At 40.3% G+C, this 23,372-nt stretch overlaps 2 protein-coding genes across 3 annotated transcripts in view; both read left to right on the top strand.

Annotated features, from left to right (window-relative positions):
• APAF1 (apoptotic peptidase activating factor 1) overlaps positions 1–23,372 on the top strand; it is an 88,840-nt gene that overhangs the window by 2,614 nt on the left and 62,854 nt on the right. For both annotated transcript variants that reach the window (XM_021675593.2, XM_021675591.2), the window contains exons 3-10: positions 121–310; positions 979–1,176; positions 13,734–13,917; positions 16,867–16,979; positions 17,085–17,216; positions 19,963–20,201; positions 20,599–20,766; positions 21,883–22,014. In XM_021675593.2, the coding sequence (XP_021531268.2) occupies positions 121–310; positions 979–1,176; positions 13,734–13,917; positions 16,867–16,979; positions 17,085–17,216; positions 19,963–20,201; positions 20,599–20,766; positions 21,883–22,014 (1,356 nt within the window). The remainder of the gene's footprint in view (positions 1–120; positions 311–978; positions 1,177–13,733; positions 13,918–16,866; positions 16,980–17,084; positions 17,217–19,962; positions 20,202–20,598; positions 20,767–21,882; positions 22,015–23,372) is intronic.
• Positions 6,158–8,298, top strand: LOC110569273 (RNA-binding protein FUS-like). Its single transcript, XM_064376842.1, is given in 1 exon segment — positions 6,158–8,298. A coding segment is annotated over 1 exon segment (1,575 nt). The 5' UTR covers positions 6,158–6,610; the 3' UTR covers positions 8,186–8,298.

The raw sequence follows: 23,372 nt of genomic DNA, 5'->3' as shown, positions 1-23,372 counted from the left end.
TGAGGCAGTCCACACTTTCTTAAAAATTTTTAGAATTTTAGAACTTGCCCTGGTCTCCACTAATTTATGTTGTGTACCTACTCATTGTTGTATACTAAACTAATTAATTTTTTTTTTTAGCCCACTCAACAGCAAAGAGCAGCTATGCTAATTAAAATGATACTTAAAAAGGATAATGGTTCCTACATATCATTCTACAATGCTCTACTACATGAAGGATATAAAGATCTTGCTGCCCTTCTCCATGATGGCATTCCTGTTGTGTCTTCTTCCAGTGGTAAAGATTCAGTTAGTGGAATAACTTCATATGGTTTGTATCCATTATACCTTCCGTCACTTTGCTATCAAAATTGCTGCCGGTTTGTCTTATTATAGATGTAATTTTCTGAAAACAGTATGACCAGTTCACTGAAAACTACATGTTGAAAAATTGTAGTGATGTTTTCAATTTAAATATTTCTTATTTGCATCCATATTAAATCACATTTTCTTCTTGCCCAGTGAACTATACTGCTGAGATAATAATATGTCTGCTCTAATTTTTAGAGACAATAAGACAATTTATAGGCCCTTGTTTATTTTCCAGTTCTATGCATTTATAAGAGTTTATAGGAAAAAATAAGAATCTTTAGAAATATATGTTCTTGAAAGGTATTCCATAAATGTTTCTCCTTTTATACTCTCCTTCCCAGTCCTCAATATGAGAGAGACTGAAAGTCAGGAAATAGTAGGGTGAGTAAAGGCAGATACAGATAGAGGCTTCCATTTTCTTTAGTTACCTTGAATAATATGTGTTTGCCTTTGCTCTCTGTGGTCTGAGAAATCAGAAAATTGAAGTTAATATGCTAGCCACATTTTCTTACTTCTCTTGGAAATTTTCAGGCTAAGCCTCAGGTTTCCTCTCTGGTTTTTATGGTATTACTTCAGTGATCATTCCAAAGTTCTATTCCTTCATGCTTGTTTTGTTTTGGATTTTAGTAAGGACGGTCCTATGTGAAGGTGGAGTACCACAGAGGCCAGTTGTTTTTGTCGCAAGGAAGAAACTGGTGAATGCAATTCAGCAGAAGCTCTCAAAATTGAATGGTGAACCAGGATGGGTCACCATATATGGAATGGCAGGCTGTGGGAAGTCTGTATTAGCTGCAGAAGCTGTTAGAGATCATTCCCTCTTAAAACGTAAGTGTCTTAGTCTGTTTCATAGTCTAGTAAGGTAGATAGACATGTAAAAATATTATGATATATCAATATGTGATAAATGGAATGGTAGAAGCAAGTATAAGGTACAGAGTTAGAACAAAGGAAGGGTATGTTAACTCTAAGGGGAGATTATGGATAGAACAGGCTTTCTGAATGAGATGACATTTTAGCAGGAGTTTGGAGGAAGAATAAAAGTTTGCCAGGCAGTAAAGGTAGGTATGGGAGAGTAGGGAAGTGGAAGGGTATTGGGTGGTTACTAGAGTAGGGAAGGGCATACTGAGTAGAAGATGGTTTAAGACATGTTGGCTGGTATACCACTGACCTTAGTGAATCTGGTAGGTTCTCAGGGTATTCATAAGGAATAGTTGTATAGTTCCACCAGTTCTAGGCTGCCTCCATTCATCAGTGCACTCTCATTCATCAGTGTGTTCTACTTGCATTAACACTTCTAGGGTGATTGAAAGACAGTTCTCAATTTCTAGCAGTTAATAAGTTTTTTTTTAGTAGGCTAGGCACAGTGGCTCATGCTTGTAATCCCAGCCGAGGCGGATGGATCACTTGAGGTCAGGCATTCAAGACCAGCCTGGGCAACATGGTGAAACCCCATCTCTACTAAAAATACAAAAAAAGTTAGCTGAGTGCGACTGGGCTCATGCCTATAATCCTAGCACTTTGGGGGAGGCTGAGGTGGGGGGATCATGAGGTCAGGAGTTCAAGAGGTCAGGAGTTCAAGACCAGCCTGGCCAAGATGGTGAAACCCCATCTCTACTAAAAACACAAAAATTTTGTGTCCCAGAGATTCTGGTAGATTGTGTCTTCATTCTCATTGGTTTCAAAGAACATCTTTATTTCTGCCTTCATTTCATCGTTTATCCAGTCAACATTCAAGAGCCAGTTGTTCAGTTTCCATGAAGTTGTGTGGTTCTGAGTCAGTTTCTTAATCCTGAGTTCTAATTTGATTGCACTGTGGTCTGAGAGACTGTTTGTTATGATTTCCATTCTTTTGCATTTGCTGAAGAGTGATTTACTTCCAATTATGTGGTCAATTTTAGAGTAGGTGTGATGTGGTGCTGAGAAGAATGTACATTCTGTGGATTTGGGGTGGAGAGTTCTGTAAATGTCTATTAGGTTTGCTTAGTCCAGATCTGAGTTCAAGTCCAGGATATCCTTGTTAATTTTCTGTCTTGTTGATCTGCCTAATATTGACAGTGGAGTGTTGAAGTCTCCCACTATTATTGTGTGAAAGTCTCTTTATAGGTCATTAAGAAGTTGCTTTATGTATCTGGGTGCTCATGTATTGGGTTTGTATATATTTAGGATTGTTAGTTCTTCTTGTTGCATTGACTCTTTTACCATTATGTAATGCCCTTCTTTGCCTCTTTTGATCTTTGTTGGTTTAAAGTCTTATTTTATCAGAGACTAGGATTGCAACTCCTGCTTTTTTTTGCTCTCCATTTGCTTGGTAAATCTTCCTTCATCCCTTTATTTTGAGCCTATCTGTATCCTTGCATGTGAGTTGGGTTTTCTGGATACAGCATACTGATAGGTTTTGACATTTTATCCAATTTGCCAGTCAGTGTCTTTTGATTCAGGCATTTAGCCCATTTACATTTAAGGTTAATATTGTTATATGTGAATTCGATCCTGCCATTTTGATGCTAGCTGGTTGTTTTGCCTGTTAGTTGATACAGTTTCCTCATTGTGTTGATACTCTTTACCATTTGGTATGTTTTTGGAGTGGCTGGTACTGGTTGTTCCTTTCTATGTTTAGTGCTTCTTTCAGGAGCTCTTGTAAGGCAGGCCTCGTGGTGATGAAATCTCTGAACAATTGCTTGCTCGTAAAGGATTTTATTTCTCCTTCGCTTATGAAGCTTAGTTTGGCTGGATATGAAATTCTCAGTTGAAAGTTCTTTTCTTTAAGGATGTTGAATATTGGCCCCCACTCTCTTCTGGCTTGGAGGGTATCTGCTGAGAGATCCGCTGTGAGTCTGATGGGCTTCCTTTTGTGGGTAACCTGACCTTTCTCTCTGGCTGCCATTAGCATTTTTTCCTTCATTTCAACCCTGGTGAATCTGACGATTATGTGCCTTGAGGTTGCTCTTCTTGAGGAATATCTTTGTGGTGGTCTCTGTATTTCCTGGACTTGAATATTGGCTTACCTTGCTAGGTTGGGGAAGTTCTCCTGGATAGTATCCTGAAGAGTGTTTTCCAGCTTGGATTCATTCCGTCACATTCAGCTACACCTATCAAATGTACATTAGGTCTTTTCACATAATCCCCTATTTCTTGGAGGCTTTGTTCGTTTCTTTTTACTTTTTTCTCTAATCTTGCCTTCTCGTTTTATTTCATTGAGTTGATCTTCAGTCTCTGATATCCTTTCTTCTGCTTGGTCGATTTGGCTATTGAAACTTGTGTGTGCTTCATGAAGTTCTCATATTGTGTTTTTCAGCTCCATCAATTCATTTATATTCCTCTTTAAGCTGTTTATTCTCATTAGCATTTTGTCAAACCTTTTTTCAAGGTTCTTAGTTTCTTTGCATTGTGTTAGAACATGTTCTTTTAGCTCAGAGAAGTTTGTTATTACACACTTTCTGAAGCCTGTTTCTGTCAATTCATCAGACTCATTCTCCATCCAGCCTTGTTCCCTTGCTAGTGAGGAGTTGTGATCTCTTGGAGGAGGAGTGGTGTTCTGGTTTTGGGTGTTTTTATCCTTTTTGCACTGGTTTCTTTCCATCTTTGTGGACTTATCTACCTGTGGTCTTTGTAGTTGGTGACTTTTAGATGGGGTCTCTGAGTGGACATCGTTTTTGTTGTTGTTGAAGTTATATCTTTCTGTTTTTAGTTTTCTTTCTAACAGTCAGGCCCCTCTGCTATAGGACTGCTGGAGATCCACTCCAGACTCTGCTTGCCTGGGGATCACCTGCAGCAGCTGCAAAACAGTAAGGATTCCTGTCAGTTTCTTCTTCCATTATCTTTGTCCCAGAAGGTTACCCACCAGATGTCAGCCTGAGCTCTCCTTTATGAGGTGTCTCTTTGGATATACGGGGGTCAGGGAGCTGCTTGAGGAGACAGTCTGTCCCTTATAGGAGCTCAGATGCTGAGCTGTGAGCTCCATTGTTCCGTTCAGAGCTGCTGGGCAGGTACGTTTAAGTCTGCTGCAGTGGAACTCATAACTGCCTTTTTTTCCCAGGTGCTCTGTCCTGGCAAGGTGGGGCTTTATTTATAAGTTCCTAGTGTGCTGCTGCCTTTGTTCAGGGATGCCCTGCCCATCGAGGAGGTAGCCTAGTCACAGTCTGCCAGTAGAGGCGTTGCTGATATGCTGTGGGCTCTGCCCAGCTGCTGTGTGAACTTCCTTGCAGTTTTGTTTATAGAGGTATAGTTAAAACTGCCTTGGTAATGGCAGTCGTCCTCAGTAATGGCAGACTGTCTCTGTAATGGTGGACTGCCTTGGTAATGGCAGATTGCTTTGGTAATTGCAGACTGCCTTGGTAATTGTGGACTGCCTCGGTAATGGTTGACTGCCTCGCTAATGGCAGATGCCCTTCCCACCACAGAGCTGGACCATCCTGAGTCCACCTATGCTTGCTGTGAAACTCTCAGTTCAGAAGGTTTCAGATTGCTGGTCTTTGTGGGAGTGGGACTGGCCGAGCCAGATCACCTGGCTCCCTGTTTCAGTCCCCTTTTCTTCAGTTGAACAGGTGACTCTTGTCTCCCAGGAGTTCCAGGCACCAGTTGAAACGATGCCCAGATTTGTCTGAGTTTTTGTGCAGAGACCCGCTGCGCTGGCTGAAATAGCCATGCTGGAGACTCGCAGTACTTTTCTGCTTGGGAATCTCCTGGTCTGTGGGCAGTAAAAATTCGTTTGGAATTGTGGTGATCACTCACCCTCTGCATTTTCGCTGGGAACTGCAATCCAGAGCTGTTCCTGTTTGGCCATCTTGTCAAAGAACCCCCCACTTTTTTTTTTTTAATGGATTTTGTTTATATTTATCTGTCTTCCATTGGGATTTCTATTTTTTTTCTTTGTGCTTTTTAGGAGTTTCTTTTCTTTTCTTTTTTTTTTTTGAGACAAGGTGGAGTCTCTCTCTGCCACCCAGGCTGGAGTGCAGTGGCATGATCTCAGCTTACTGCAATAGCCACCTCCTGGGTTCAAGCGATTCTTCTGCCTCAGCCTCCTGAGTAGCTGGGACTACAGGTGTGCACCTCCACGCCTGGCTAATTTTTGTATTGTCAGTAGAGATGGGGTTTTGCCATATTGTCCAGGCTGGTCTTGAACTCCTGACCTCATGATCCACCCTCCTTGGCCTCCCAAAGTGCTGGGATTACAGGTGTGAGCCACCACGCCCAGCCTTTTTTTTTGTTCTGTTTTAGTCTTCAGACGGAGTCTTGCTCTGTCACCAGGCTGGAGTGCAGGGGCTTGATCTCAGCTCACTGCAGCTTCCGTCTCCTGGGTTCAGGTGATTCTCCTGCCTCAGCCTCCTGAGTAGCTGGGACTGCAGGCCTGTGCCACCATGCCCAGCTAATTTTGGTATTCACCATGTTGGCCCGGATGGTCTCGATCTCTTGACCTCGTAATCTGCCTGCCTCGGCCTCCCAAAGTGATGGGATTACAGGTGTGAGCCACCATGCCTGGTCCGGGAATTTCTTATATAGTCTAGGCATTACACTTTGTTGATTTTAGACTTTTAAATATCTTATTTTAATTTCCCATCTGATTAATTTTTTCCTGGGTGTTCTCAGTAGAAGAGAATTCTGATGTAGTCAAATTAATCACTTTTTTGTCTTCTAATTTATGTTTCCTGAGTTTTGCTCAAGTAGTCCTATTACAGTTTTATTATTCATATTTAGCTCTTTATTCTCTGGAGTCCGCCCTTGTATGTCTGCTAGTTCAAGAGTAGATACTTTCCTAGAGATAAATTTTAGTCTCTGGAGTTCACTTCCATTCTCAAATACAGGATTTTTGACATTTAATTGTATTACAAAACCTTTTCTTTTAAAAGTACAGATAATTTAAGAGTTCTAAATTTGATTAAAATTATGGTTCCTATGGAAATGTTGTCTTTGGGTGGTGAATGGTATAAATTAAAGTGTAGCAGGACAAGCCACAGACGAAACCTCTGGGACACCAGATTTCAAAAAGAAAGTGGCGGCTGGGTGTGGTGGCTCATGCCTGTAATCCAAGCACTTTGGAGGCCAAGGTGGGCGGATCACCTGAAGTTGGGAGTTCAAGACCAGCCTGACCAACGTGGTGAAACCCCATCTTAAAAAAAAAAAAAAAAAGAAGGAAGTGGCTTTATTTGGCTGGGATCATTGGCAAACTTGCATCTGAAGAACCGAGCTCAGTCCTCAAGGCGTCGGTGCTCCGTGGAGTTGGAATCTTGTTGCTTGCTTGCCTGTGTGCGCGTGCGCGGACATGGCATCAAACGATTATACTCAACAAGCAACCCAAAGCTATGGGGCCTACCCCATGCAGCCCGGGCAGGGCTATTCCCAGCAGAGCAGTCAGCCCTATGGACAGCAGAGTTACAGCGGTTATGGCTAGTCCACAGATACTTCAGGCTATGACCAGGGCAGCTATGGTTCTTCTTACGGCCAGACCCAGAACACAGGCTATGGCACTCAGTCAGCTCCCCAGGGATATGGCTCAACTGGTGGCTATTGTAGTAGCCAGAGCTCCCAATCATCTTACGGGCAGCAGTCCTCCTACCCTGGCTATGGCCAGCAGCCAGCTCCGAGCAGCACCTCGGGAAGTTACGGGAGCAGTTCTCAGAGCAGCAGCTATGGGCAGCCCTCCCAGAGTGGTGGCTACGGCCAGCAGTCTGGCTATGGTGTACAGCAGCAAACCAACGGACAGCAGCAAAGCTCCTATAATCCGCCTCAGGGCTATGGACAGCAGAACCAGTACAACAGCAGCAGCAGCGGTGGTGGTGGAGGTGGGGGTGGAGGTAGCTATGGCCAAGATCAGTCCTCCATGAGTAGTGGCAGCAGCGGCGGCGGCAGTGGTGGTGGTTATGGCAGTCAAGACCAGAGTGGTGGAGGCAGTGGTGGCTACGGACAGCAGGACCGTGGAGGCCGTGGCAGAGGCGGCGGCAGTGGTGGTTACAACCGCAGCAGTGGCGGCTATGAACCCAGAGGTCGTGGAGGTGGCCGTGGAGGCAGAGGTGGCATGGGCGGAAGTGACCGTGGTGGCTTCAATAAATTTGGTGGCCCTCGGGACCAAGGATCACGTCATGACTCTGAACAGGATAATTCAGACAACAACACCACCTTAGTGCAAGACCTGGGCGAGAATGTTATAATTGAGTCTGTGGCTGATTACTTCAAGCAGATTGCTATTATTAAGACAAACAAGAAAACAGGACAGCCCATGATTAATTTGTACACAGACAGGGAAACTGGCAAGCTGAAGGGAGAGGCAACGGTCTCTTTTGATGACCCACCTTCTGCTAACGCAGCTATTGACTGGTTTGATGGTAAAGAATTCTCCGGAAATCCTATCAAGATCTCATATGCTACTCGCTGGGCAGACTTTAATCGGGGTGGTGGCAATGGTGATGGGGGCCGAGGGTGAGGAGGACCCATGGGCCGTGGAGGCTACGGAGGTGGTGGCAGTGGTGGTGGTGGCCGGGGAGGATTTCCCAGTGGAGGTGGTGGCGGTGGAGGACAGCAGCGTGCTGGCGACTGGAAGTGTCCTAATCCCACCTGTGAGAACATGAACTTCTCTTGGAGGAATGAATGCAACCAGTGTAAGGCCCCTAAACCAGATGGCCCAGGAGGGGGACCAGGCGGCTCTCATATGGGGGGTAACTACGGAGATGATCGTCGTGGTGGCAGAGGAGGCTATGATCGAGGAGGCTACCGGGGCCGTGGTGGGGACCGTGGAGGCTTCTGAGGGGGCCGGGATGGTGGGGACAGAGGTAGCTTTGGCCCTGGCAAGATGGACTCCAGGGGTGAGCACAGACAGGATCGCAGGGAGAGGCTGTTTTAGCCTGGCTTCCCAGGTTCTGGAACAGCTTTTCTTCCTGTACCCAGTGTTACCCTCACTGTTTTGTAACCTTCCAACTCCTGATCACCCCAAGGGGGTTTTTTGTGTCGGACTATGTAATTGTAACCATACCTCTGGTTCCCATTAAACACGACTGTTTTGGTTAAAAAAAAAAAAAAAAGAACCGAGCTCCCGGACAAAGAAAATCCTAGCCCTTTTAAAGGCTTACAATTCTAGAAAGTACATGTGAGAGGGTCAAGATCGATGAAGTAGGCGTGGGGTATGTGACCATGTTTGGGTTTGAGCAAGATTGAGAGAGCACAGTGGAGGGCGTTTCTCCATATTATGCCTGCGATCTATGGATAGGACTCCGATTAAGGGTCAGGATGTTTAATCTTTAACCTCCAGGCCTGGTCAGCAGCTCCAACCGACCTTGCCACTGACCTCATGCCTGTTGTCTTTTTACTTCCTCTTCCCTTGAGACAAGAGCAGGAAAGAGGGGTCTCTTCACTCAAAATAATATTAAGTTTTTAACTTTTAGCTAGATGTGGTGGCACATGCCTGTAATCTCGGTACTTTTGGAGACTGAGGCGGGTAGATCATTTGAGGTCAGGAGTTCGAGACCAGCCTGACCAACATAGTATAACCCTGTCTCTACCAAAATACAAAAATTTGCTGGACATGGTGGTGCACGCACGTAATCCTAGCTACTTGGTAGGCTGAGGCATGAGAATCGCTTGAACCTGGGAGGCAGAGGTTGCAGTGAGCCAAGATCGCGCCACTGCACTCAGCCTAGGTGACAGAGTCAGATGCCGTCTCAAAAAAAAAAATTTTAGAGATCGCGCCATTGCACTCCAGCCTGGGTAATAAGAGTGAAACTCCGTCTCAAAAAAAAAGTTTTAAACTATTTATGTCTATACAGTTTTAAGTAACCCAATTGTCTTTTGAAATTTCAACACTTTAATTTTTTCTTATTTGTAGGGAGATAGTAAATAATTGACATACCTTTAAATACAGCAGTGACATTTATATTACTGTATTCATATGTTGGTTTTTAATCATGGATGCTTTCTTCATATGCTGTGTACCTATTTGTTTCTGTCCTTTCCACTATTATTTTGTGTTATTAGATTATTAATTGCTACCGGAATAAGCCTCATGTGGAGTTTTTCCTTAATAAAGGCAGTTTTTCTCGGAATTAGTTTCTCTGAACGAATTGTAAATACAACCTCATGTGAGGCTAAATTGCTCCCTCTTGTGCCCATAGTCAAGATTTTTCGATTCTTTCTGAAATGTGGAGTTTATGGTTCAGTATTGAACTGAATGTTATATTGTGATGGTTAGAGATTTGCAGATCAGATGGTCATTTGGTCTATTTGTGTTTTTTAAACTGGTAGTGTTTTCTCTTTTCTTACATGTGTTTAAATGCCCTAAATTTTTAGTTTTAAATTAAGGGAAAAAAGGCCTTTGACCCTAGGTAATAGGTACATAAATTAAAATGTGAAATAATTTACTAGGTAGTGACATCAGGATGCTTTCTTTACCTTTAATCCTGGGATGATTTTTACAAATTTTATTTTATTTTGAGACAGGGTCTCACTCTGATGCCTAGCCTGGGGTGAAATGATCCCGGCTCACTGCAACCTTCACCTCCGGGGTTTAAACAATCCCCTTGCCTCAGCCTCCCAAGTAGCTGGGATTACAGGCGTGTGCCATGACACCCGGCTGATTTTTGTATTTTTAGTAGAGACAGGGTTTCACCATGTTGGCCAGGTTGGTCTCGAGCACCTGACCCAAGTGAGCCACCCGCCTCAGCCCCCCGAAGTGCTAGGATTACAGGCATGAGCCACTGCACCCTGCCAATTTTTACAAGCTTTAAGTAGACAGCACAAATTTTTAAAAAAAGGAAACTTAAGGCAACAAGTAGTTTACATCTGTTTTTGTTTGTTTAAATGTCTTAAAAGTAGTATTTTTGAGGGGAGAAAAAAGTAGTATTCATTTAAAAAGAAGTAAAAGTTCTCCTTACTTCCTCCTTTTTGCTTTCTCCTAAACTCTTGATCTTTTTTTATTTTGTTTGAGACAGAGTCTCACTTTGTCACCCAGGCTGGAGTGCAGTGGCATGATCCCGGCTCACTGCAGTCTCAACTTCCCAGGCTCAGGTGATCCTCCCACCTCAGCCTCCTGAGTTGCTGGGCCACAAGCGTACACTACCATGCCTGGCTTATTTTTTATATTTTTTTAGAGACGTGGTTTCACCGTGTTGCCCAGGCTGGTCTCGAACTCCTTGGCTCAAGCAATGTATCTGCCTTGGCCTTCTAAAGTGCTGGGAGCCACCATACCTGGCTCTAAATTCTAAATCTTATCCTAGAGATAATCTTGGTTAACAATTTGGAGTAAATTTTTCCAAACTTTATTCTCTGCATTTATGAATATGTACACACAGAACACAGCTTTAAGTTTAAGTGAAGCTTCAGGAACTTGCTGTTTCGTAACTGTAAACACTGAAGGAGGCCTGAGGGGACCTCAAGAAACTTGAGAAGTAAAGCAATAAGGCTTGTCTACCTTCTTCTGAGACATTGGCACTGATAATCAAACCAGGCTTCATAGCCCTGTCTCTGCCTCAATTACAGTAGAGTTCTCTGTCTCCAGTTGTATTTTAGACTTTCATGCAGTCTATTCAGTAGGTTGCCAAATTGTGATCCAGGTATTGTCTCATTTTTATGTCTTTCTGCTGTAACCGTAGACCTCCTCCCCTGTGAGCAGGAAACTCTTTCCTGTATTATCAGCTTCTTAGAATATTCACCTTCTTGTCTTATCTGAAACTGGGCAGTTTCCTGAGGATACTACCTTCTCAATAACCTTCTTAAGTGATGTGGCAACTTTTTTCCTCATATCTCACATACGTCAGCACCAGGAAATGGGTGGGTGTTCTTGCTCTCTGTTGCCTCATCCAGACTATTTATACTCCCTTCTCCAGCTGAATGCTTTGAGATTCATGTCTCTAACCTTTTCATTTGATGTAATCACCCTCTCATTCATTGATGATTGGAGTTCTTAGCTTATAACCTTCTTCTTAGGCCTTTTGTCTGTTACCTCTCTTAGTGATTTTGATACCTATGTGGATGAGTCATCCAAAACCTTCGCCTCTTAGTTCCTTAACCTCTTCGTCTCCTGTGACCATTTCTTAACTCCCCTTTTGCCATATTCTTCCCTGATTACAGGCTGGACCCTGATCCTTGCTATTAATAGAACTATAGCACTTTTGGAATCTTGATGTTAAGCATTCTCTTCTACCCTTTACCCACCTCCAACTATTTTATTCTTCAAGTTTATTTCTATAGACTTAGCAAGGCTTCTCATCCATTGATTCCAGAATATCATCTCTATTCATACTGTCAGTCCTCTCCTAGACTTGAGACTCCATTTTATTGTCAATCATTCAGTTGCTCCTTAGCACATACTCTTGGCTCTTTAGTCTTCTCCTTATCTGGAGTGAAATCCAATTTTTTTTTTTTCTTTGCTGGGAAATGGAATAGGTATTTGCTCTTCAAGGCTTCATCCAGACCATTGCTTATTTCCTCTTTTCTGGAACTGATCCTTTCCTTGACCTTGTGCAGGTTCAAAAAGACTCCACATTACTTCAAGTCGTAAGAAGTCTCATTTCCGTAATTAAAATGTCAAGTCCTATTTAGTACTCCAAACTTCATTTATATCTAAGGTTTATTTGGGCCTGCCTGAGACTTTGGAAGCTTGTAATGGGTTAGTTCTTTCCAGCTTTTTCATATTGCAAACAATGCTGCAGTGAATATTCTTGGTTTGTTTTGAGACAAAGTCTCTCTCTATCACCCAGGCTGGAGTGCAATGACATGATCTTGGCTCACTGCCACTTCTACCTCCTTGGTTCAAGCAATTCTCTGCCTCAGCCTCCCGAGTAGTTGGGATTACAGGCACCCTCCACGACGCCTGGCTAAGTTTTGTATTTTTAGTAGAGGTGGGCTTTCACCATCTTGGCCATGCTGGTCTTGAATTCCTGACCTTGTGATCTACCTGCTTTGGCCTCCCAAAGTGTTGAGATTACAGGCGTGAGCCACCGCGCCTGGCCTGCAGTGAATATTCTTGTGGATGCAGAATAGTGTAGAAGCTGAGCATTGATGCTTTAAGTTTGAATCTCAGCTCTGCTTTATTAGCTGTGTAACTTTGGGCGAATTACTCAACCTTTCTATTCTTTAGTTTCCTCATTTTCAAAATGAAGATAATAGTGTTTTCTTGATAGTGTGCTATAGGATTAAATGAATGAACACACATAGAACTCTTAGAATAGTACCCAATAAATATTTGTTGTAAATATATCTTTGTACATATATACAAGTGTTCCTTTTGGATGATTAAGTTTTTAAAATAGTGATTTATATTTGTATTTAATTATTTGGGAATACCAGTAATTATATTGCCCTTTGGTGTAATTTAACTCATTTATCTTTGAGTCTGTTTTTGCTTTTTTTGGTATGTTTAAGATCACATGAATCTTTATGATTAATGCTACTGGAATGATCTAATGCTACTGTTTACCATATTTTACACATAGGGACCCCTCTTTTTTATGTATGTATATTTATGTGGAGGTGATTAAAGTCTGTGAAGACTTAAGATTTTGGCTCCTGATAATATGTAAATAAAAATACATATTTCAAGATGTTTTATGACTCAATTAATAATGATGATCACAGTAATAATAATGACTATTTCTAGTGCTTACTAGTTCGAAGCTTAATATTGGTAAGTTGCTCTGAGATCCATAACACTTAACATCCTGTTTTAATCCTTCATACTTAGCATAGCAATTTCACATATGTTATACCATTATTTTTTCACAGCAACTCTGAAATAGGTGGGCTAGACAGTCCTGTTTCAGTATAACAAATGAGACTGAGGTTAAATGATTTGCTAAGGATTGCTTAGTTAATAAGCAGTAGAGCCAGACTTGAATATAACTTCCTATTTTAAGTCTGTATAAGAAAACCATAGTGAGTGAGTTATATGTTCCAGAACATCAGTAGTTCTCAACGAGGGGTGATTTCACAGCCCCTAGGAGACATTTGACAATGTTTGGAGACATTTTTGTTTGTCATTACTGGTGAAGGGGAATCCTGCTGGCATCCAGTGGAATAGAGGCCAAAGAGGCTGTTAAACATCCTATAATAGATCGGACCGTCCCTTACAACAAAGAATTGCTAGCCCAAAAAGTCAGGAGTGCAAGGTTGAGAAACTGTGCTGTGTAGTGGTCATTGATGACAGGACAAAGATCGTAAAACTTTACTTGGTAAGATTTTCTCAATAAGCTGAAGATTTACTTCAGTTTCTTCACATCTTCTCTTAGATTCAGTATATAAAGCTTACCAATATCTTGTATGTAAATTTATACTCTAAATCAAGAGAGGTTGAAGATGTGATGGGGTTAAAAATTGGAGTAAATCTGATGCTTAACAGTAAAACTATTTAAAGGAGGACTCCTGTTGAAAGGCCTTAAGTTCATTATTCTTTTCCTCACTAGATTGTTTCCCAGGGGGAGTGCACTGGGTTTCAGTTGGGAAACAAGACAAATCTGGGCTTCTGATGAAACTGCAGAATCTTTGCACACGATTGGATCAGGATGAGAGTTTTTCCCAGAGGCTTCCACTTAATATTGAAGAGGCTAAAGACCGTCTCCGCATTCTGATGCTTCGCAAACACCCAAGGTACAGATGGTCAAATTTGGTTGGTGTATGAAGTCCCAATAAGACGTAACTGCTGAACTCTTCAGAACATCATGCCTTTTCCCTGCTGTCCTGTAGAGAGGATAAGAAAGAACCATGTGGCCAGGCGCAGTGGCTCATGCCAGTAATCCCAGCACTTTGGGAGGTCAAGGTGGGTGGATCACCCAAGGTTAGGAGTTTCAGACCAGCCTGACTTAACATGGTAAAGCCCCATCTCTACTAAAAATACAAAATTAGCCAGATGTGGTGGCACATGCCTATAATCCCAGCTACTTGGGAGGCTGAGTCAGGAGAATTGCTTGAACCCGGGAGGCAGAGGTAGCAGTGAGCTGAGATCATGCCATTGCACTCTAGCCTGGGCAACAAGAGTGAAACTCCATCTCAAAAAAAAAAAAAAAAAAAAAAAAAAAAAGGACCATTGCTTTCCTGCTTTTCTCTCTTATATTTAAAAAGAAAAAAAAAGTGGCTGCCACTTAGCTGAAATTGCTTTTTCTCTTTGCATCCTACCTACCACATCATCTCATGTGTACCATTGTAGACTCTCAGGAAATGTCTTAAGTAGGTGAGTTGGTGAGTGGTCTTTGCTAGAAAGTGCAGACTTTTTTTTTTTGGCACTACCTACCTGCCTAGAAAGTGCAGATTTCTTACTTTGCATCTATTATTTCTAATGGGTTAACATAGAACAAGAGAGAATAAATGCAGGAAACTGATAAATGTCAGGAAGGGGCCAAGCGCAGTCGCTCATACCTGTAGTCCCAGCACTTTGGGAGGTGATGGTGGGTAGTTTGCTTGAGCCCAGGAGTTTGAGGCCAGCATGGGCAACCTGATGAAACCCCATCTTTCTAAAAAATACAAAAGTAGTCTGGTGTGGTTGGTACACACTTGTGGCCCCAGCTACTCAGGAGGCTGAGGTGGGAGGATCACTTGAGCCTGGGAGATTGAGACTGCAGTGATCCAAGATCGTGCCAGTATATTCCAGCTTGGGTGACAGAGGAAGACCCTGTTTCAATTAAAAAAAAAAAAAAAAAAGAATTTTTAATGGGGCCCTTCTATTGGATTGTCTTTTTTTTTTTTTTTTTTTTTTTTGAAATGGAGTCTTGCTCTGTTGCCAGGCTGGAGTGTAGTGACATGATCTTGGCTTACTGCAACCTTCACCTCCCGGGTTCGAGTGATTCTCCTGCCTCAGCCTCCTGAATAGCTGGGACTACAGGTGTGCACCACTATGACCTGCTAGTTGTTTTGTATTTTAGTAAAGACGGGGTTTCACCATGTTGGTCAGGATGGTCTTCATCTCCTGACCTCATGATCCACCTGCCTCGGCCTCCCAAAATGCTGAGATTACAGGCATGAGTGCACCTGGCCTGGATTATCTTAGTTTTTAGAAATATGTACGTAACTCTTCTACTTCCATGTACTTCAGGAGTGAGTTTGTTTTGTTTATTTGGTCAACAGTTAATTAATTCAGCAAATACTTACCATTATAATTATGCACCAGTCACTGTTACCAACTGTTTCACAGTTGTTAGCTGAAAGGGAGATAGCAATTTAGTTGCTGCTTGTTTTAAGAATATAACCTTGGATTCCATCAACAATTTGATTTCTGTCATCTAACAGCCTCTCTTTCATTTGTTCATTTAACCAACATTGAGTGTTGTGCTGGATCTGGGCCAAGTGCTGCAAGTACAAAGATAAATAAAGCATTCCTTGGAAATGTTACAGCGTATTGAGTGAGAGTTAAGTAGTGGCTCTGCACTTTTAAAAAATGCCCTAATGCACCCAAGGATACAGTATACTTTCATCTGTAACAGTGACTGAGTATGGCAGTGATTCTCAAATTGGTAAGGATATTAACATCAGAATATAGGGTGAGAAGAGTATTTTTGGGAAAAGCCTACTAGGTGATTCTGATGCATACTCATTATATTATTATGGTCTTTTTTCTCCCTTATTTCTCCAGATCATGCTGTCATTTTCTCCTTCTCTTGATACTGATTTATATAGAGAAAATAGGTTTGAGATCACTAACCCTTCCCTCTTTAATTGCTCAGTAACTTTTCCCTAGTTCTACTTTCCCTTTTTTGTAAAAATAAAAGTGACTTCTGTTTAGGAAAATAATGCAGCCACCTTTCAGATATATCAGACTTAGCTTATAAGGCCAGACATTAAAAAAAAAAATCTCTCAGTCTCATTTTATGCTTTCACAGTTTTTTAACCTATGTATGTTCTTAGAGTATTTTTTTGTAATGTACAGCAGTAGTGTGTCATTCAGACAAAAATGCTAGTGTGTAATTATGCTATCAGGTTTTAGTTATTTTTTCCCCTCATCTGGTTTAGTGAGTTTAGAAAAGTTTTTGGAGAGCCCATTTAGGAATTGGCATAGAAGTTCTTAGTTATTATGAATAAACAAATTGATTTAAAAAACCCCACTAGAATACCAAATGAAAGGTAATATTCTGTTAGGTTGTAACATATGAAATTGCTAGTTTTATAGGTAAAAAATGGTCACATAAAATCATTACTGTATGATTCATGCTAATGCTAACTTGAGCTCAGTGCTAGTTTGGTTTTGGTACTTAAAGAATGAGTTGGATAATTCCATTACTTGGGTAGTAATGGTCACTTTTTTTTAATTTTTTTAGGCACTCAATAAGTGATGATTGAATCTTTTTTTGGTAGGATCCATAATTTTAACATGTTCCAATTAAGGATTTGAGGAGAAGGAAATCTCTATTTTTTTTTTTTTCTTATTTTAACCAGCATATTGAGAAAAGAGTATAGCAAAGAGAAAGAACCATTTTCCTCGATCTAGCCATCTATTTGTTTTAAAAAAATTTTATTTGGTAGATTTTAAAAGGCACTGGTGGGATTATCTTTTTAAAAGGAAGCTTAAAGTAAGCGTCATTAGTGATTAATGTATATTTTTTTAATTAGCTCTCTGTTGATCTTGGATGATATTTGGGACCCTTGGGTATTGAAAGCTTTTGACAATCAGTGTCAGATTCTTCTTACAACCAGAGACAAGAGTGTAACAGATTCAGTAATGGGTAAGGATTATTCATTTACTTTTTAGTACCTTTATATTTAATTCAATTACATTTAAATATGTGGCATACCAAATTACTTACTTTGTCTTGTGATTTTGTTTGCAGGTCCTAAATATGTAATCCCTGTGGAGAGTAGCTTAGGAAAAGAAAAAGGACTTGAAATTTTATCCCTTTTTGTTAATATGAAGAAAGCAGATTTGCCAGAACAAGCTCATAGTATTATAAAAGAATGTAAAGGTATGGTTATTTTGTTTATGAGTGGGTTATAGGGATATTAATTTCCCTTTTGTAAATTAAGCTAATAAATATGATAATTTAGCACATGAACATACAAAAACTTTAACGGGAGATTTAGTATTTTAGGTTTTTCTCTGATACCTTAAATGGATACATGATATTATGGTATCTATTTATTCATTAAAATAATATTTACTGTCTACCCACAGTGTGTTAGAGACCACATTAGTGAGAGAAGTGAGATATAGATGTGACCTCTGCTGTCAGAGTTAAAAATATAGTGAGAGTCAGATTTAAGACTTGTTTTTGCTTGAGATTTTATAAACATAGTATTCTAATTTGGTAAGTAAAAACTGGTGTCTTAATTTGCATTTTTTGTTAGTGAAGTTAAACTTTTTACTTGTTATTGAATGTGTTTTAAGAAATTATCCTCACTTTCCATTTGATGTGAAAAAAATAGAAAAAAAAGAAATTATCGTAAACTTTAAGAAATTATCCTTGACTCACTTTTCTTTTTTGACATAAGTATTTTTAACTTATTTCTAAATACTCTAAAAATTGAAGCTATTAGCTTTTTGTCATATTTTTACAAGTATTATTTCCCAGTTAAAACAATTTTTTAATTTAAAATTTCTGTATAGGATCTTGCTATGTTGCCCAGGCTGGTCTTGAAGTCCTTGCCTCAAATGATCCTCCTGCCTCAGCCTCCCAAAGTCCTGGAACTACAGGCATTGAGTCACCATGCTCAGCCTCTTTCCCGGTTTTTTGTGTACCTTTTATTTGTTGTATTTTTTGACATATAGAAGCTTAAAATTTTATATAGTCAAATCTATTAACTCTTAAAATGATTTCTTTCCTTTTTGTTATGCTTAGAAATTATCTATCTATTTATTTATTTATTTTTGAGATGGAGTCTCAATCTGTCACCCAGGCTAGAGTGCAGTGGCACAATCTCGGCTCACTGCAACTTCTGCCTCCCGAATTCAAGCAGTTCTTCTGCATCAGCCTCCGGAGTAGCTAGGACTACAGGCATGCACCATGCCTAGCTAGTTTTTGTATTTTCAGTAGAGACAGGATTTTGCCATGTTGGTCAGGCTGATCTTGAACTTCTGACCTCAGGTGATCACCCACCTTGGCCTCCCAAAGTGCCAGGATTACAGGCATGAACTACCATGCTCAGCCACCTTATTTTTCATTCTGACATCAAATAGATACACAGTTTTGTTTATTTAATTAATTAATTTATTTATTTATTTTTACTTTTGAGATGGAGTCTCACTCTTGCCTTCCAGACTGGAGTGCAGCGGCGTAATCTTGGCCCACTGCAACCTCTGCCGCCTGGATTCAAGTGATTCTTCTGCCTCAGCCTCCTGAGTAGCTGGGATTACAGGTGCCTGCCACTACACCCAGCTAATTTTTGTAGTTTTAGTAGAGATGGGGTTTCACCATCTTGGCCAGGCTGGTCTTAAACTCCTGACCTCGTGATCCATCCACTTCTGCCTCCCGAAGTGCTGGGATTACAGGCTTGAGTCACCACGCCTGGTCAGTTTTATTTATTTTTAAAGAAATATTACACTTAGAAATATTGTTTTGTAGTTATTACAAAGGGCGATGCATGTCCATTTTGAAAATGTGAAACTATGAAGAAAAAATAGAAATTATCTATAATCTGATAATTATTAGCATCGTGAGATATTGCTACTAGACTTTTAGAACAAAGATTTAAAAAATTGAGATTACATATACATAGTTTTGGATCTTGCCGTCTTTTTTTTTTTAAAGAGTTGGGGTCTTGCTCTGTCACCCAGCCTGGAGTGCAGTGACCACAGCTCACTGCAGTCTTGAATGTCTGGGCTTAAGTAGTCCTCCTGCCCCAGCCTTCTGAATAGCTGGGACTGCAGATGCCAGCTACCATATCTGGCTCATTTTAAAATTTTTTTGTAGGGACGGGGTCTCACCATGTTGCCCAGGCTGGTCTTAAACTTCTGCTCTCAAGCAGTCCTCCCACCTCAGCCTCCCAAAATCCTGGGACTACAGGTGCATGTTGACACACCCAGCTGGATCTTCCCCTTTTTATGTATTTGAGCATTTTCTCATGTTGTTAAATATTTTTTTGAAAAAATTTTTACCAGTGGCATAGTATTGATGTATCTTAATGTCTTAATGTATTCAACCAATTCTCTGTTATTGTCATTGTTTACATTGTTTAAGATTTTTTCACTATTCTAAATAATACTGGGATGAATATGCTTAAATGAAATCATGCTTTTTTTTTTCTTTAAGACAGGGTCTCACACTGTTGCCCAGGCTGGAGTGCAGTGGTGCCATCATGGTTCACTGCAGCCTCAACCTCCTGGGCTCAAGCAATCCTCCCATCTCAGCCTCCTGACTAGCTGGCACTATAGGCACCTGCCACCACATCTAGCCGATTATTTTTATTTTTATTTTTAGTAGAGACAAGCTCTCATTATGTTGCCCAGGCTGACTTTTTTTTTTGGTAATGACATCTTAGCCAGATTTGACCTATGTTATTTTGACTTAATAAAGATAATCAGGAATTTATTAAGTGAAATCTTTCTTATTTCTAATATTTTTTTGGAATAAATATCTAGAAGTGAAGGCAAGAGTGATAAATACTTGAGGCTTTTGATAGCATGCAGCAGAAATTGTTCCTTAAGAATAAGTTGATTCTTAGTAGTGACAAAATAGGATGGTATTAGCACAATGATTTCATTTTTTTTTTTAGGCTCTCCCCTTGTAGTATCTTTAATTGGTGCACTTCTACGTGATTTTCCCAATCGCTGGGAGTACTACCTCAGACAACTTCAGAATAAACAGTTTAAGAGAATAAGGAAATCTTCATCTTATGATTATGAGGCTCTAGATGAAGCCATGTCTATAAGTGTTGAAATGCTCAGAGAAGACGTCAAAAATTATTACACAGATCTTTCCATCCTTCCGAAGGATGTTAAGGTGCCTACAAAGGTAATGGGATCAATGATCCTCATCATCAGGTATTTATTGCATGTAAGCTTTGATATAGTACCGAGCATGTTGTTACAGAGGACCTTAGAAGGATAAGACCTGGGAACTGAGGTGGTAGGGTGTTGGATATAGAAGTCCCTCTGCTGTTAGCCTCCATTAAGGGCCCTGTGTTGAACTCAGGAGTTAACCTATTTCTGTGGTTCTAGTGAAGCTGAAGAAGCATCTGACTTTTCTTTCTCTTTTTTATCTTGAGGAGTAGTTAGATTTCTTCTTAGGAAATGGAGACATTCTTACTCAGGGCCTTAAGATGCAGTTTTTTTGTGTGTGTGTTAACATCTGTCTGTAGTCCTGGTCATTGTACTTTTGTGGCATATTAAATACTTACAATGATTCCTAGGTGTTATGTATTCTCTGGGACATGGAAACTGAAGAAGTTGAAGACATCCTGCAGGAGTTTGTAAATAAGTCTCTTTTATTCTGTGATCGGAATGGAAAGTCGTTTCGTTATTATTTACATGATCTTCAAGTAGATTTTCTTACAGAGAAGAATCGCAGCCAGCTTCAGGTACTTGTATCTTAGTTCACTTTTAAAAAATTTTTTTACTTTGAAATAATTTTAGATTTATTGAAAAGTTACAAAATAGTAGATAGTTTCTATGCATAAGCCCTTCATCTAGCTTCCCCTGATGTTAACATTTTATGTAACCATAGTACAATTGTTAAAGCCAGAAAACTAGCATTAATACAACACTGTTCACTAATCTACACGTCCTTTTTGTGGTCCAGGCTAATTTAGGATCCCATATTGCATATGATTGTCTTGTTTCCCTACTTGTCATTTTTTTTAGTCTCCTCAAATCTGTGAAAATTAATCAGTCTTTGTCTTTCATGGCCTTGTCACTTTTGAAGAGTACTGGCTAGTAATTTTGTACAGTATACCCAAATTTGGTTTTGTCTGATGTTTTCTCCTGACTGGATAGAAGTTATACATATTTGACGAGAATACCACAGAAATGATGTTGTATCTTTCTCCATGGCATCATATCCTGAGAGTACTTGGTAGTTTTTAAAAATTTTTTTGTAGAGGTGGGGTTTTGCCATGTTATCCAGGCTGGTCGTGAACTCCTGGGCTCAAGTGATCCACCTGCCTTGGCCTCCCAAAGTGCTGGGATTATAGGTATGAGCCACTGTGCTCAGCCTCTTGGTGTTGATATGTTTTATTATGAGTGATGTTAATGTTGATAATTTGGTTAAAGTGGTATCTGCCAGGTTTCTCCACTGTAAAGTCATTATCTTATGGGGAGATTCTCTGTATATTCTTTTTTTTTTTTTTTTTGAGACAGGGTCTTACTCTGTTGCCCAGGCTGACATGCACTCCTGGGCCCAAATGGTCCTGAGTAGCTACTTCCCGAGTAGCTACTTCCCAAGTAGCTGGGTCCGTAGGCACATGCCACCATACCTGACTGATTTTTTTTTTTTTTTTTTTGTCAAAAATAAAACATAGGGGTATCTCCCTATGTTTCCCAGGCTGGTCTTGAAGTCCTGACCTCAAGTGATCCTCAGGCGTGAGCCACTGAGCCTGCCCTTTGTACATTCTTAATAGCTTTGAAAGCTGAAGTTACTGTGATGCTTAGGTTATAAGATTATTTCTGGCTTCTGAAATGTTTCATTTGGGTTGCAGGATCTACATAAGAAGATAATGACTCAGTTTCAGAGATATTACCAGCTGCCAAGTCTTTTACCAGATCAGGAAGACTGTATGTATTGGTACAACTTTTTGGCCTACCACATGGCCAGTGCCAAGATGCACAAGGTAAGATGACCCATTTAAAAATTCTTTTATCTGACTTTACTTTTTTCCATAAATATTGCAAATAAGTGCTGTTTTCTGGTTTATTTTTTGTCTTGAATTTTGTTTATATTGCTTTCCATTGTATTGAAGATTTGAATTTTTTTTTTTTTTGAGACAGGGTCTCACTTTGTCACTCAGGCTGGAGTGCAGTGGCATAAATCTCAGCTCACTACAACCTCAACCTCCTGGGCTCAAGCGATCTTCCCACCTCAGTCCCCCATGTAGCTGGGACTACCAGGCACACGCCACCATGCCTGGCTAATATTTTTGTATTTTTGGTGGAGATGGGGTTTCACCATGTTGCCCAGGCTGGTCTTGAACTCCTGAGTTTGACCTGAGCTCAAGTGATCCACTCACCTCAGCCTCCCAAAGTGTTAGGATTATAGGCATGAGCCACCGTGGCCAGCTGAAGATTTGAATTTTTATGTAGTTAAATTTGCCACTTTGGTTGTCGTCGTCGTTTGGTATTTTGCTTTGCTGTCCTGTTCATAAACATGTTTTATCCTATTAGTATAATTTTCTTTATTAGTAAAAATAGGATTATAGCCTATATAATTATTTTTGTTTTTACCTATAGTGATTAGTAAAGGTACCTTAGTAACTAGTAAATGAACCACCTCAGAATTAACCCTCTTCATACTAGCAGCTTTCCTTTTTGGGCAGTATGGATTTGTTTTATAAGCTTTGAGAGGAAATGGGTAGTGGAAAGGTATATTCATTGATTCATTAAATATTTATTGAGTGCCTGTTACGTCTGTTGCTCTCCTTTAAGAGGATAAAGTACAGGCACAAAGTCTCTGCTCTCATTGAGTTTATGTTCTGGGAGGAGGCACACATTAAACAAATTTATCATATTTTAGTGAGTAGTGAAGTGCTCAAAAGAAGGACAGAGCATTGAAGGGGAAAGAAAGTGAAGATAGAGGGGTAGAATCATCATGATTTGCTGATGGATTTTATATGCATTATAAGATAAAGAGAAGAATCAAAGATGACTCCAAGAATCAAAGATGACTCCAACTCCAGTGGAAAGAATGGAGTTGCCGTGAACTGAAATAGAGGTCTGTAGGAGAACAAGATTTTTTCCTGCAGAGAATGGGGATGGTTAAGAACTCATTTTGGATATATTAAGTCTGATATACCTATTGAGACATCTGGCTGGAAATATTGAATAGGCAGGTAGGTATATGAATCTGGAATTCTGGGGAGAATTATAGATGAAAGATGAAAATAGGGAATTGTTAGCACATAGATGATATTTGATTGAAGTCATGACTACCAAGTAACTATTCAGAATGTTTACATTTGGAAAACCATAGGTA

Source organism: Aotus nancymaae, unplaced genomic scaffold, assembly GCF_030222135.1.
Source record: "Aotus nancymaae isolate 86718 unplaced genomic scaffold, 86718_ANA_hifiasm-v0.15.2.pri h1tg000016l, whole genome shotgun sequence".
Taxonomy (NCBI): domain Eukaryota; kingdom Metazoa; phylum Chordata; class Mammalia; order Primates; family Aotidae; genus Aotus; species Aotus nancymaae.
Note: the sequence above shows the minus strand (reverse complement) of the source record. Positions and strands in the feature narration are given on the sequence as shown.